Genomic DNA, 12,861 nt, shown 5'->3' on the forward strand with positions numbered 1-12,861 from the left:
TGCTGTCGGCGGCGGCGGGGATGATGGCGGAGGGCGGCGGTGGCGGCGGGCCGCGGCGGAAGGCGCTGTCCCTGCTGGAGGCGGCCCGCTCCCGCTACGAAAGCCTGCAGATCTCGGACGACGTGTTCGGGGAGTCGGGCCAGGACAGCAGCGGGAACCCCTTCTACAGCACCTCGGCCGATTCCCGCTCTGCCTCCTCCCAGGACGAGGACGAGGAGCAGCTCGCGGCTACGGAGGGGCCCGGCCCCCGGGGCAGGGGGCGCCGTGTCCCCAGGGCGGTGGGAGCGGAGCGGCAGCAGGTTTCCGGCGGCGGCAGCCCGGGCCACACGGAGGAGGAGGAGGAGGGCTGGACCTCGACCCTGCGAGACGCCCCACCCCCAGACTTCAAGGATAGCTTCGGTAACAGGCGGGCTGGGGAGCGGGGTGGTGCCTGCAGTGGGGCGCCCCATCCCTCGCCCCGCCGGCTGCGGGTGGGGTGCCTGGGCTGCTGCATGCGGGGAGGGCAGGGAGCCGAGAGACCGGGCTTTGCGGGTAATGCTCAAGGGGCGGCCCCGGCCGGCAAGCGAGAGGCGCAGGGAAAGTCTCTGCTCCGGCGGGAAGGTTAGTGTGGGGGCTGCAGCCAGGGCCTGAGGCTGGAGGGCGGGTGCAGCCGCGGGGCACTTCTGCAGTTTGGTCAGAGGCAGGGCAGGTGGCAGCTCTCGTTTCAGGGTGGCTGCTTGCAAGAGAGCCCCGGTCGCTCAGCTCCTCCGCGATCAGTGCTCCGCGCTTGGCCCCAGATGTCCCGACCAGCAACTATAACTAGCGGGCGGGGTAACAGGCTTAGCAGCGTACGGGAGAAACAGGCTGGTTTGCTCGTCCCTGGCCTGGCGCCCGAAACCCCCGGCTCTGCGGGGTTAGTTTGAGAGAGTGCGATCCGTCTGTGTGCTGACCCCTGCCACCTGACTGCGCTCTGGCCTCGTTAAACAAATAGCTCCTAGGGCGGATGCTAGTGAGCATGTTAGTCGCTAGGGAGAGAACAGCCCCTTCTCGGGAAGAGTGAGAGCTCGGCTCATCTGCCCAAGAGCAGCAGCAGGGTAGGGCTGGCTGTTCAATCCTTGCCTTTCAGGACAGACAGAGTATATAAATATCTCTCCTGTGCACCGGCTGAAGGCTTTATTTGATTTTATTATGATAAAGAATAGCTTCCCTCTTTCAGCGTACTGGCTTTTCTCATTCCTTAGTTATTATGAAGCGTGGCTTGTATTTATGTACCAACTGGATAATTGCCTGACTTAAATGCAATGGTGTCTAACAAGACCCAGGGAGGGCAGCATGTGATTGATCATGAACACTTTGTCCGTTTTTCTTCTCCCCTGATAATTTTGTGATCCTCAGAACAACAGGGCAGGTTATACAATGTGCCCTTGGGAATCTCTGCTGCTTTGCTGGAGTTGGAAGCTGGAAATCCTGCTCAGCCTGTGTGTCCTAACATGTACATGGCCTATGATATAGGGAATATTATTATACCCACTTTACAGATGGGAGAAGCTGTGGACCAGAATGATTAAGTGACTTGCTCCAGATCACACAAGAAGTCTGTGGCAGCCCTGGGAATAGAACTCAGCTCCCTAACTCTTGTCCTTACCACAAAGCCATCCTCAGCTCTATCCACCACCACACAGGTCTTTAAGAAAGTAAATGCTGAGAGCTCACTGAAGTGATCTGATGTATTATGGCAGTGCATGGTATGGAGATTTTAATAGAATGATCTGTGTGAGATGTCATGTTATAGTGGTTTATAGGGAACCATTCCAACATCGGTCCACGGTATTAATGATTATGTTGTGTATGTAGCAAGGAAAAGTCATGTAAAGAGAACGTGCAGAATGTGAAAAATACAGCAATCAAGTAAAGCTCACAAATAAACCTGTAATATATAGTATTCTGAGATGTTGCATTACTCAACTACTAGCAGCTTGTCCAATTTTATATTTGCTAGCCCAACCCCACTGTTTCTAATTCTTGATTGTCAGGCTTAATTCATTAATGTTGATGAGAGGTAGCAGAGAAAAGTCTATAAATATCAAATAAATAAATGAAGACTCAAGGGAAAAAGGGCACTTCAACAAACATCCCTGTACCACAGTGTGAATTAAAACGGAGCTAGAGGAAGTAATTTTTTTAAGCTAATGTAAAAAGAATCCTAAACAAAGTTAAGCTCCAAATACTATATTGCAATAACATTGTGTTTGACTGACATGTTACTAACAAAAGCAAGAAAGGGGAGCAGCAGCCTGTCTAATCGCTGTAAAATATTTAACAGCATGTACTAATATAAAACTCTTGTGCATCTTTAAAGCGAATGCTAGTGGATATCCTGGATTCCTGTAATTCTCAAGCATATCTGAGGACACAATTTGGACCATATTTTTTATGGAGTTAAGGATGAAGTAACTTACCATTTAATTTCTTTGCCTTTGCTAGTATGTACATTTGTGTAACTTTAAAGCCATGATATGCATTTAATATAGAGATGGGATTGACATTTTTATTGCTTCTTTGGAAAAAAAAAAAAGAAAATTAAGATGATGACCTATTAGCTCATGAGTTCAGATTTCCTTAGAATTGAAGGAGTTTGATTTTTGGGAGACAGAAGTGATCACAGAAGTCTTTGGAGCAAGGAGAATTGGTAATACAGAGTCTGCTTCCACCTAACAGTAGATTTGAGAGAGATTTCTGCTGCTTCTTACTCTGTTTGTGGCATGAACTGCATACAGTATCTATAATAGTGATTAGCTTTGGCAAAACTTGGTCGAATAAGAACATAAGAATGTCCATACTGGGCCAGACCAATGGTCCATCTAGTCCAGTATCCTGTCTTCCAACAATGGCTGGTGCCAGATACTTCAGAGGCAATGAACAAAACAGGGCACTGTCATCCAGACCCAGCTTTTGGGAGTCAGAGGTTTAGGGACACCCAGAGCATGGGGTTGTGTCCCTGACCATCTTGGCTAATAGCCATTGGTGGACCTATCCTCCAGGAACTCATCTAATTCTCTTTTGAACCCAGTTATACTTTTGACCTTCACAACATCCCTTGGTAATGAGTTCCACAGGTTGACTGTGTAGTGTGAAGAAGTGCTTCCTTATGTTTGTTTAAATCTGCTGCCTATTAAATTTCATTGGGTGAACCTTGATTCTCATGTTATGTGGAAGGGTAAATAACACTTCTATCACTGTCTCCATGCCATTCATGATTTTATATAACTTTATCATACCCCCCTCCCCCGGCCTCTATCCAGTCATCTCTTTACCAAGCTGAGCAGTCCCAGCCTTTTTAACCTCTCCTCATATGGAAGCTGTTCCATACTCCTAACAATTTTTGTTGCCATTCTCTGTATTTTTTTCCAATTCTGACGTATCTTTTTTGAGATGGAGTGACAAGAATTGTGTGCAATGGGCGTACCATGGATTTATGTAGTGGCATTATGATATTTATTGCCTTATTATCTATTCCTTTCCTAACGGTTCCTAGCATTGTTAGCTTTTTTTGACTGCTGCTGCACATGGAGTGGATGTTTTCAGAGAACTATCCACAATTACCCCAAGATCTTTCTTGAGTGGTAACAGCTAATCTGGACCCATCATTTTGTATGTATAGTTGGAATTATGTTTTTCAATGTGCATTACTTTGAATTTATCAACAGTGAATTTCATCTGCCACTTTCTTGCCCAGTCACCCAGTTTTGTGAGATCCCTTTGCAACTCTTCACAGTCAGCTTTGGATTTAACTATATTGAGTAATTTTGTATCATCTGCAGACTTTGTCAGCTCCCTGTTTACCTCTTTTCCAGATCATTTATGAATATGTTGATCAGCACTGGTCCCAGTACAGATCCTTGTGGGATCTTGCTATTTACCTCTCTCTGCTGTGAAAACTGATCCTTTATTCTTACCCTTTGTTTCATATCTTTTAAGCAGAGACTGATCCACGAGACTGCCCATGACTGTCTATTTTGTTCATTTAAGAGCCTTTGGTGAGAGACCTTGTCAAAGGCTTTCTGAAAGTACAAGTACACTAGATCTACTGGATCAGTGGTTCTCAACCAGTGTTCTGCAGCCCCCTGGGGGTCTGCAAGCCCTTTCAGGGGGCCCACGAGACTCCTGTGGCTGAAACCCAGTGCCCCCCATGGGCTGAAGCCAGGAGCTGTGGGGCTGAAGCCCTGATTCCTGGCGCCCCACATGGGACTAAAGCTGTGAGTGGTTGGGCTGAATCCCAAGGCCCTGAGCCCTGGTGCTCCCCATGGTGGGGCAGAAACCCTGAGCCCGTGGGCAGAGTTCGGAGGCATAGGGGGCATTGTTTCCCCCCAAACTACAGTGCAAGAGCAGGGTAGTCAGGGCAAGGGGCAGCTCCACACACTCCATGTCCTTCTCTCCCTGTGACTTGGCCAGGTTAGAGGTGGGAAGCTGGAGCTGGGCAGCGTGGAGCAGATGCTGCTCTGGCTGGTGCCATGGAGCAGGCAGCCGGTGATGGTGTCTGGGGTTGAACCTGCTCCTCAGCTCCCAGCCCCTTTAGCTCATGCAGCCAGTAAGAGCCACCAGGGAAGGGGGACCCAGCTCCATGGCTGGCAGAGCGCTCCTGGAGCAGGGACTGCAGGGGCGCCCTCCCGGCACACAGCCCCTAGCTACCTGCACCCTGAGCTACCACCCCGCCTGCACATAGCCCCAGCTGCTCTCCTCCCTGCACCCTGAGCTACCACCCCACCTGTACACAGTCCTGGTTAACCCCTGCCTACACCCTGTGCTACCCCCTGCCTGCACACAGCCCCTAGCTGCCTGTCTGCTTGCACCCTGAGCTATTTTCAAACTTTCTGCGCTGAGCCTCCCCCTCCCCCTTTGAGTTATAATTTTTGTTTGTACTCCCCACAACCCAGTCTGTCTGGGTTGTGGGGAGTCGAGGTGGAGGTGGTGTGGAAGCCGTTCCATACCCCTAATAATTTTTGTTGCCCTTTTCTGAACCTCTTCCAATTCCAATGTATCTTTTTTTGAGATGAAACGACCACATCTGTGTGCAGTATTCAAGATGTGGTTGTACCATGGGTTTATATAGAGGCAACATGATATTTTCTGTCTTATTTTATCTGTCCCTTTCTTAATGATGCCTAACATTCTGTTTGCTTTTTAACTGCCGCTGCACATTGAGTGCATATTTTCAGAGGACTATATACAATGATGCCAAGATCTTTCTTGACAGCTAATTTGAACCCCATTGTTTTGTATGTATAGTTGGAATTATGTTTTCCAATGTGCATTACTTTGCATATATCAACATTGAATTTCATCTTCCATTTTGTTGCCAAGTCACCTATTTGAGAGATCCTTTTATAGCTCTTCGCAGTCTGCGTGGGACTTAACTATCTTGAGTAGTTTTGTATCATCTGCAAATTTTGTCACCTCATGGTTTATCCTTTTCTCCAGACCATTTATGAATATGTTGAATAGGACTGGTCCTGTTCAAAAAAAGAAATTAGTTGCCGTCAGTGCTAGCCTTTCTTCTCCTCCGTGCCTCTGCACACTCTTGTTCTCCTCATAAGATAGACCCATATGCATGTGCCCAAAGATGTTAGTAAAATGAGATGCTAGAGATTTTCCCTATTGAAAATATAGATTGACACCTCTTTCCCCCTCCCCCCAGTAGACACACACACAAAGTATATGGTTTATAGTGCACAACTCTGGTTTTGCATGGACTTTTGCTTTTGAAGGCACTCTTCTAACGTGTGTTATGCCCTACAATCTTTGGAGAACACATTCAGGTAGAAGAGAGAACTGCTAGGCAGCAGTCCTGTTGACTCAGACTTTTCTAATGACCTTGAAGAGATTTAAACAAACTTTAAATAGTCTTCTTTAACCTACATTTATGGTGATGGGGGGGGGGGGGAACATTTTCTAAAAGCTAGATTATAGAAAACATTCATTTCTCGCAAGGAGGTTGTCAGATGTGACTTGACCTCTGTATGTAGAAGATCACTTTTGCTGGGTAGATGAAAATCAGGATTTCATGTAGCAGCATAGCACAATCTAAATATGCATGTCAGGAAGCAAAGGATAGCTTTTGATTAATGCAGTGAACTGGTCACATCTTTTGGGAGCTAGCCAGTTAAATATTAGTTGCATCTGCAGCTCACTGCTGAAAAAACACACTGGTAAGCATTAGAGATTTTACTTTAAATAATTCTCATTTCAGTATTTCTGTTAGTTCACCAATAGACAGCAAAAAAAAACTACTATGAAAAGGATTATTTATAGGTGTGCATTAAAGCAGCTTTACTCCATTTTAAATATATTACATTGGGCCGCGTCCACTTCTCAAATTAAATTATTCAGAGCAGCAATATAAATGCTGACTTTGCACATCTGAGATGTGCAATCTGTCTCCTTGATTATGCAATCATTAAACTTAGTTTTCATTCTTAACTTTACTGACGAATGTTTGCTGAAGTTGGGTTAGCTGAGGCGGGGGAGAGATGCATCTGTGTAGATGGTTAATGAACCAACTTCCAGTTGGATGGATGAAGGTTAGACGATGTTAAGTTTTTCAAGGTGAGGGCTGTCTCTTTTTATGTTTGCATAGTGCCTCGTACAATAGGGCTTCAGTCTTCCTTGCTTCCTCTTGGCACTGCTATTATACAAATAAAGAAAATGAATTTGGTTTCTTTGAAATAAGAATAAGGAAAGTGTGTTTAGCTCCCTCCATCTAGTCTCCAGTGAACCTCATAATACAACATATTTAGTTAGTATGGAGTCATTCATACATGCTGTATACCAATGTGTTTTACAGGAATTAAATAGTAACTGAAGAGGGAATGATGAGATGTAGCTGAACGAGAAAAGAAAAGGGCTTTTAGTTGAGATTTCAAAGAATAGAATCTTTGCTAAGCAGAGAGATACAGGAAGATTGTGCAGAAGGGAGGAGAGTCAAAGAGATAGTGAGATCACATGGAATGGCAGAAGAAGCCAGTGCTAGAGGAGCAGGGTGGGAGTAGGGAGAGACCCCTCGAGGTAGGATGCAGCATATCCATAAAGACTTGTAATAAGGAGGGAAACTGCTCTGAATCCTGGAAAGAATCTGGAATTCTGGGTGATGCAAAGTCACTAAAGAAAGGTCCAGTACAAGAACAGCAGGAAAGGTACACTGCAGGAGGTGGAAAAATATTTGAGCATCACTTATTCATCTGTGCCAGATTGTGCTGTAGAATGTGGCCTAAATAGCTCTCTGGTTGTGAATGTGGGCGCAACTTCCCAGACTTCGGTGGTGTTTTGCCTATTTATGCCATCAGAGAAATTGGCCTATTTAACTTATGAACCCTAAAATTACTTCAGAGTGTAGAATAGTTATAGGCAATAATTTTGCATTCTCCTTTGAATAAATTCTACAATATTTTCCTGGGTGTGTTATATAATAAATAATACAGTAATAGGACTCAGAACTGCAGAATGATGGTGAATGCATCTGTTGAGATATCAGAGGAAATGTCTGTAGGATGATCTAAAAGTTTTTGTTTAGCATAATCCACATCTTTATTTAGCAAAGGTTCAGATCCAAACATGTGTTTCTGAAGGCTTTATTGGGCCTAAAGCAAATTTCTCTCCATCCATCATTGCTAATAGTGTTGATTTCAGTGCAAGACAACCTTGCAGATCTTAAAATGTAATGCAATTTAACTATCCTTTCCTTTCCCCCACTTTGCATTATTCATGTTCAAGTTCAGCAGCGAAATGCTCATTACTTAAACTGGGTAGGAGAACCAGATTTTCTGCTCTTAAAATGACAAGCATTCGTACTTTGTTTTTAATATGCAAAAGTCAGTAAACACTGCAGATTAAGGGCTCTTCTTCACAATATATCTGTAGCCTTTTGCATAGGAGAAGTATGTTTCCTCCCAGACTGATTTCTTGCATGTGACCAAATGATCTCCCCTCCCCCATCTACTTTTAAAGGTAATGAAGTGGTCGTTTAAAGGCAGTGAGTGAGCAGCTCTGGGAAGTTCGGTCCTCTCTGCACAATACAGGAACAGTATAAGAAACAGCAATGCCCTGTCAATGTGCCTCAAACTTGAACTGCAGGGACCACCTTGTGGTGTGAGAGAGTGGTCTTTCCATGTCCATTCAGCTCTCTGCTGAGACTAATGAGGCTACTAATCACTGATTAGCTTAGTTAGTCTGTATAGACTTAGCTCACAGAAAGTACTTGCCTAGGTGGCACAGAATTGAAAGAAGCTGGAGGCTTCACTCAGTTGAAACTTTTCCTTCCATGCTCAACATCCCACCAAATTTAGTAGGAACACAATGAATCCTGCACAAATATAGACTCCCCAGTAGAGAAGCGTGATGCACACCTCAAAGGAATGTTAACAATGGGTATAAACGGATTCCCCAAGAAGACCCGTTGTAATGTCTGTCCTTCCTGCATTCAGAAACCAGTGAGTATGTGGTGATTGCTGAAATATTGTTAGGGACCCTTGGCACAGGGCATCAAAGCCAACTAATAAAGATGTTCCATTGTACTCTTATATTCTATTTCTTCTTTGGTTAACTTGTGCCTCTTTTAGCATTGTCAAAGCAGAACACATTAAAATAGAGAACAGCTGTGCTCCAAGGTAGGTGCAAGGACAAATCAAATAATAGTTCTCCCATTCATCTATCATTTTACTTTCTCGTGGCACGGCATTCTTCTCAGGGAGAGCATCCTTGCTGAGACAAATCTATCATTCCCATTTCATATTTCTTAAAGGACAGGGTATAAGATCCCCTTTCTCTCCCCTCACCCAACATGACCTGCCCGGTTATACAGTGTATCCCTGTGAGTGGGAGGGGAACAAGCTTAAGATAGCTGCTTAACATATCTTTGACAGTAGTGGTGTCTCTGGCAGCTTCCTAAGGAGAAGACCAGGAAAATGGCAGGCACATGTTAATAGTGTATTAATTGAAGCATTCTTCCAACTCCTGGCCTTCCACATCTCCTTCCTCAGATGTGGCATAGAATTTCACATGATTTGTATTGATTTAATGTCGCAAAACTATGTTCACTCCTGTATCTTATTTGATAGTTGAATAGAAATTGCTTTCATTCACCAGTAATAAGCTGTAGCTGATCAGTTTGTAGCTACAGGGGGAGGAATGGCGAGAGAGCAGCCAAATATACTTTGGGCAACCCTGTGGCCTAGGAATTGCTTGTGCAGGCTATACCCTGAAGACAAGTGGAAAAGATGCTGTGGTTTGAAAATCAGAGAAGGAGCAGGAGATGACTCTAGACCAGAACTGGAGGGATGAGTAGTACACTATAGAGCTGATCTTCATTCATGTAAAGAACCTCTCAAACACACTTGATGTTTTCAGGCCAATCAGAAGAGGACTCGCACAATTTCTAATCAATGTGCAATACTCTTAATGTAGAGGCACAGCAGGAGAGCTCCTGACAGGATAGAAAATGCGATCTCAGCAGGGCCATCCCCAGACATTGATGTCCTATGCAGCGCCCCCCACCCCCGTGGGGGGACTGGTGTCCCCAGGCCTCCACAGGGGTGTGTGAGCACCCAAGGTCTGTGGGGGACAGGGCAGAAACTGCCCCATAGCATGAGCCGACAGAGAGGAGCGGGTTGGGGCCGGGTTGCTTAACTTCCTGTCACCTGGTGATTGCAGGGCAGGCCTGACCCTGCACTGATGAGGTGGTGGGAAGTAGAGTGACCTGGCCCCAGCCCGCTCCACTCTGCTCCCCTGGCTCCTAGCCTTGGGACTTGAGGGGCAGAGGGGAACAGCTCCCCAGCACTCGCTGGTGGTGTGGCTGGGAGCCGGCAGAGCAGGCTGGGTCACTCCACTTCCCGCCGCCACCTGAGTACGGGGTTGGGCCCAACCCCTGCTGCAGTCCCCTGGGACGTAGCTCAGGGAAAATGATGGAGTGAGGGCGGGGCTGGGGCAGAGCAGGAGTGGGAAGAGGGGGGCAGAGCAGGGGTGGGGGCAGCTTTCCTGGCTGGCTCAGCCAGCTGGGGAATCGGGCTGGCAACTGGAGCAGCACACAGCTGCATGGGGCACCAGGAAATTTGGGGCAATTTGGTAAGGTAAGGATCTCAGATAGGGAAAGTGAATTCTTTCAGCTCTTTAGACGGTTTGTACTGCAGAAGGGGATTGTATAAGCTCTGTAGATCATGTGCAACTTATCCCTTTCAACCCTAGATGTAGTTCACTGAGGCACTCTGTGGGGACGGAAAATCATGTCAGATAGGAATACACGAGAGATGTTGAAGCACAGAATACTGTATATGACCTTGCTTGGGGGAAGAAAAAAAGTTGTGCGTTGAACAGAAAGATTTGGTATAAAAGATTGTTACGACGTTTCTTGTGAAGCAAAAGCAGACGAGACTTAGCGAGCTGTTGTAAGAGGGATTGATCTCTCTATTGCATAGGGCACAGAGGCAGATGGATACCAAGTAGATTAAATTAAAGAGAGATAAATTTGAAATATTGATTTGTGTATTTCTGAGTGAGAGTTCAGGGCCAAAAGGGACCACCTGATCATCTAGTCTGACATCCTGCATATCACAGGCTGCTAAACCCCACCCTTTACTGTGCACAGTAACCTGCATTAGGCAGAAATGTTACAGCCCTCATGCGGTTTTAACTATTATGTGCCACAGACAAACGGTAGGAGGGACTGTGATGCACCAATATCTGGGGCCCCTTCAGTTGCACGGAATTGATTTAGTGAGGTGTACTCAGATGATCCTAGTAAGCAACCTGCACTTTGTGCTGCACAGGAAGACAGAAAAAAACCCCACTAGGTTCCTGCCAATCTGACCTGGGGCAAAAATTCCTTCCTGCCTGTGAAAATGACAGTCAGCATAACTCTGAGCATGTGAGCAAGACACAGCAGCCAAGTATTTGAAAAAGACTTGTGTATTGCCTCAGAGTACTGTCCGTCCCTGTCTGGTGTTCCATCTCTGTTTCAAAGAAAGGAATGTGGCTGGAACAAAGTACACTGGGAGCAGGAGTAGAAATCCTTCCTGACCCCTAAACGTGACTGGCTGAAGCATTAGTTTTAGAAACATAAGTTGTAGGGTCAGAAGGTATCTCTTGAGTCACGAACACAGCCCCCTGTCACTGGAAGCAAACCTGTAAAATTATCCTACTCATACATTTATGAAGCTCTTTTAGAGTTTACCTGTGGTGCTCACTGTTGCAGAAAGTCAAAGCAAATACCATCATTGTATTTTTTAAAAGTGCTGGCTGACTTTCTGACCATGAACAGCTGTGCAAACTAGGGCCCACACTCAGCAGGACACTTAAAGCATCTGTGGAGCTTTGAAAATGTGTTTAGTCCCAGTGATGTAAATGGAACTTTTCAGATGCAGATACAAGCAGCAGAGAATCCTGTGGCACCTTATAGACGAACAGACGTTTTGGATCATGAGCTTTCGTGGGTGAATACCCACTTCGTCAGATGAATGTAGTGGAAATTTCCAGGGGCAGGTATATATATGCTAGCAAGCAAACTAGAGATAACGGGGTTAGTTCAGTCAGGGAGGATGAGGCCCTGTTCTAGCAGTTGAGGTGTGAAAACCAAACCTGAGAGGGACCCTAGGAGCACGTGCAGTGACAGTGGTGAGAGATGAGTGTGCTGCAGGGGGCCCCCTCCTCCAGAGCTCGCTGCTGCTGGCAGGGAGAAGGCTGGCAAGGGGGGGAGTCCTCTCTGGCCCCATCCCCAGGGAAGCCTGCCTGCACCCCAAACCCCTCATCCCCAGCCAGAGCCGTCATCCCCCCACACCCTAATCCTCTGCCCCAGCCCTGAGCCCTCTGATACATCATGAATCCCTCATCCCCGGCTCCTCCCCACAGCCTTCACCCCTGTAACCTAACCCTCTGCCTGAGTCCCTCCCACACCCCAAACCCCTCATTACCAGTCCCCCCCGAGCCATCACATTTTTACATTATTTTTAAAAATATATATCAGCTTACAAGGCAGGTGTGGGGGGATGGGACTTGAACCTGTTCTGGGCACCACCAAAAATTATACAAACATGCTCCATCTGGCTGGGATCACTTCTGAATTTTATCTACCTTTATATACTATATATCAGACTTCTGCAGCTCCCAGATTTGATGTGCTGAAATGGATTTTTACTGTTGATGTTTCAGTGATGGGCCATTGCCACTGACCAAAGGATTCATCGGTTACCATGAAGATCAAAAGGCTGACACATCCAAAACAGACAATAGGTTTTAGGTGAAACAGGAGTTTTGTCTGAATCCCTGAAACAATCTGAGTTGACTATAATCAGATTTATATTATCAAGTCATTGTGGCAATTAAAACCATCTGCACAGAATTACCTCATAATTTTGTTATTCCTGTAGGTAGAGTATGTTAAACAGTCTCAGGAATCTGATTTCATAGTGCTTTTCACTGATAAACCTAATTGTATTGCAATTATTGATTTATAATCTCTTTGCACAGTAGGATTCCAGTCCATGGCATCAAGTTTCACTGTTTAGATGGGAAAAACCTTAGTCATTAAAAAAATTCTAATTTTAGTTGTTTAAACTTCCTCCCTCCTATTTTTTTTTTAATAAATCACTTTTCAAGTAGAGTTGGATAACTACTCAGCAAACTGAAAAACATGTGGAGAAGGAGGAGTCATTATTCAACCATACCTTTAGCCCAGTGATTAGGGTGTTTGCCTGAGATATTAGAGACCCAGGTTTAAATCTCCACTCTGGAGAAGAGACCTGAACATAGGTCTTTTCCTTCCCCTCTCCCCTAAGTGAATGCCCTAACCATCAAGCCATTCTAGGGCAAATAACTCTCAATCTCTCCTGTTGAAGCTGT

The 12,861-nt window shown here is 45.7% G+C and overlaps 1 protein-coding gene and 1 long non-coding RNA gene across 2 annotated transcripts in view; both read left to right on the top strand.

The window, feature by feature from the left end:
• Nucleotides 1–12,861, top strand: part of LOC142046593 (uncharacterized) — a 782,351-nt gene that overhangs the window by 227,976 nt on the left and 541,514 nt on the right. The window lies entirely within an intron of this gene.
• PGBD5 (piggyBac transposable element derived 5) overlaps nt 9–12,861 on the top strand; it is an 87,593-nt gene continuing 74,740 nt past the window's right edge. Inside the window, exon 1 of the mRNA XM_032806401.2 lies at nt 9–399. Within this exon, the coding sequence (XP_032662292.2) occupies nt 21–399 (379 nt within the window). The 5' untranslated portion in view covers nt 9–20. The remainder of the gene's footprint in view (nt 400–12,861) is intronic.

Source organism: Chelonoidis abingdonii, chromosome 3 (genome assembly GCF_003597395.2).
Source record: "Chelonoidis abingdonii isolate Lonesome George chromosome 3, CheloAbing_2.0, whole genome shotgun sequence".
NCBI lineage: Eukaryota > Metazoa > Chordata > Testudines > Testudinidae > Chelonoidis > Chelonoidis abingdonii.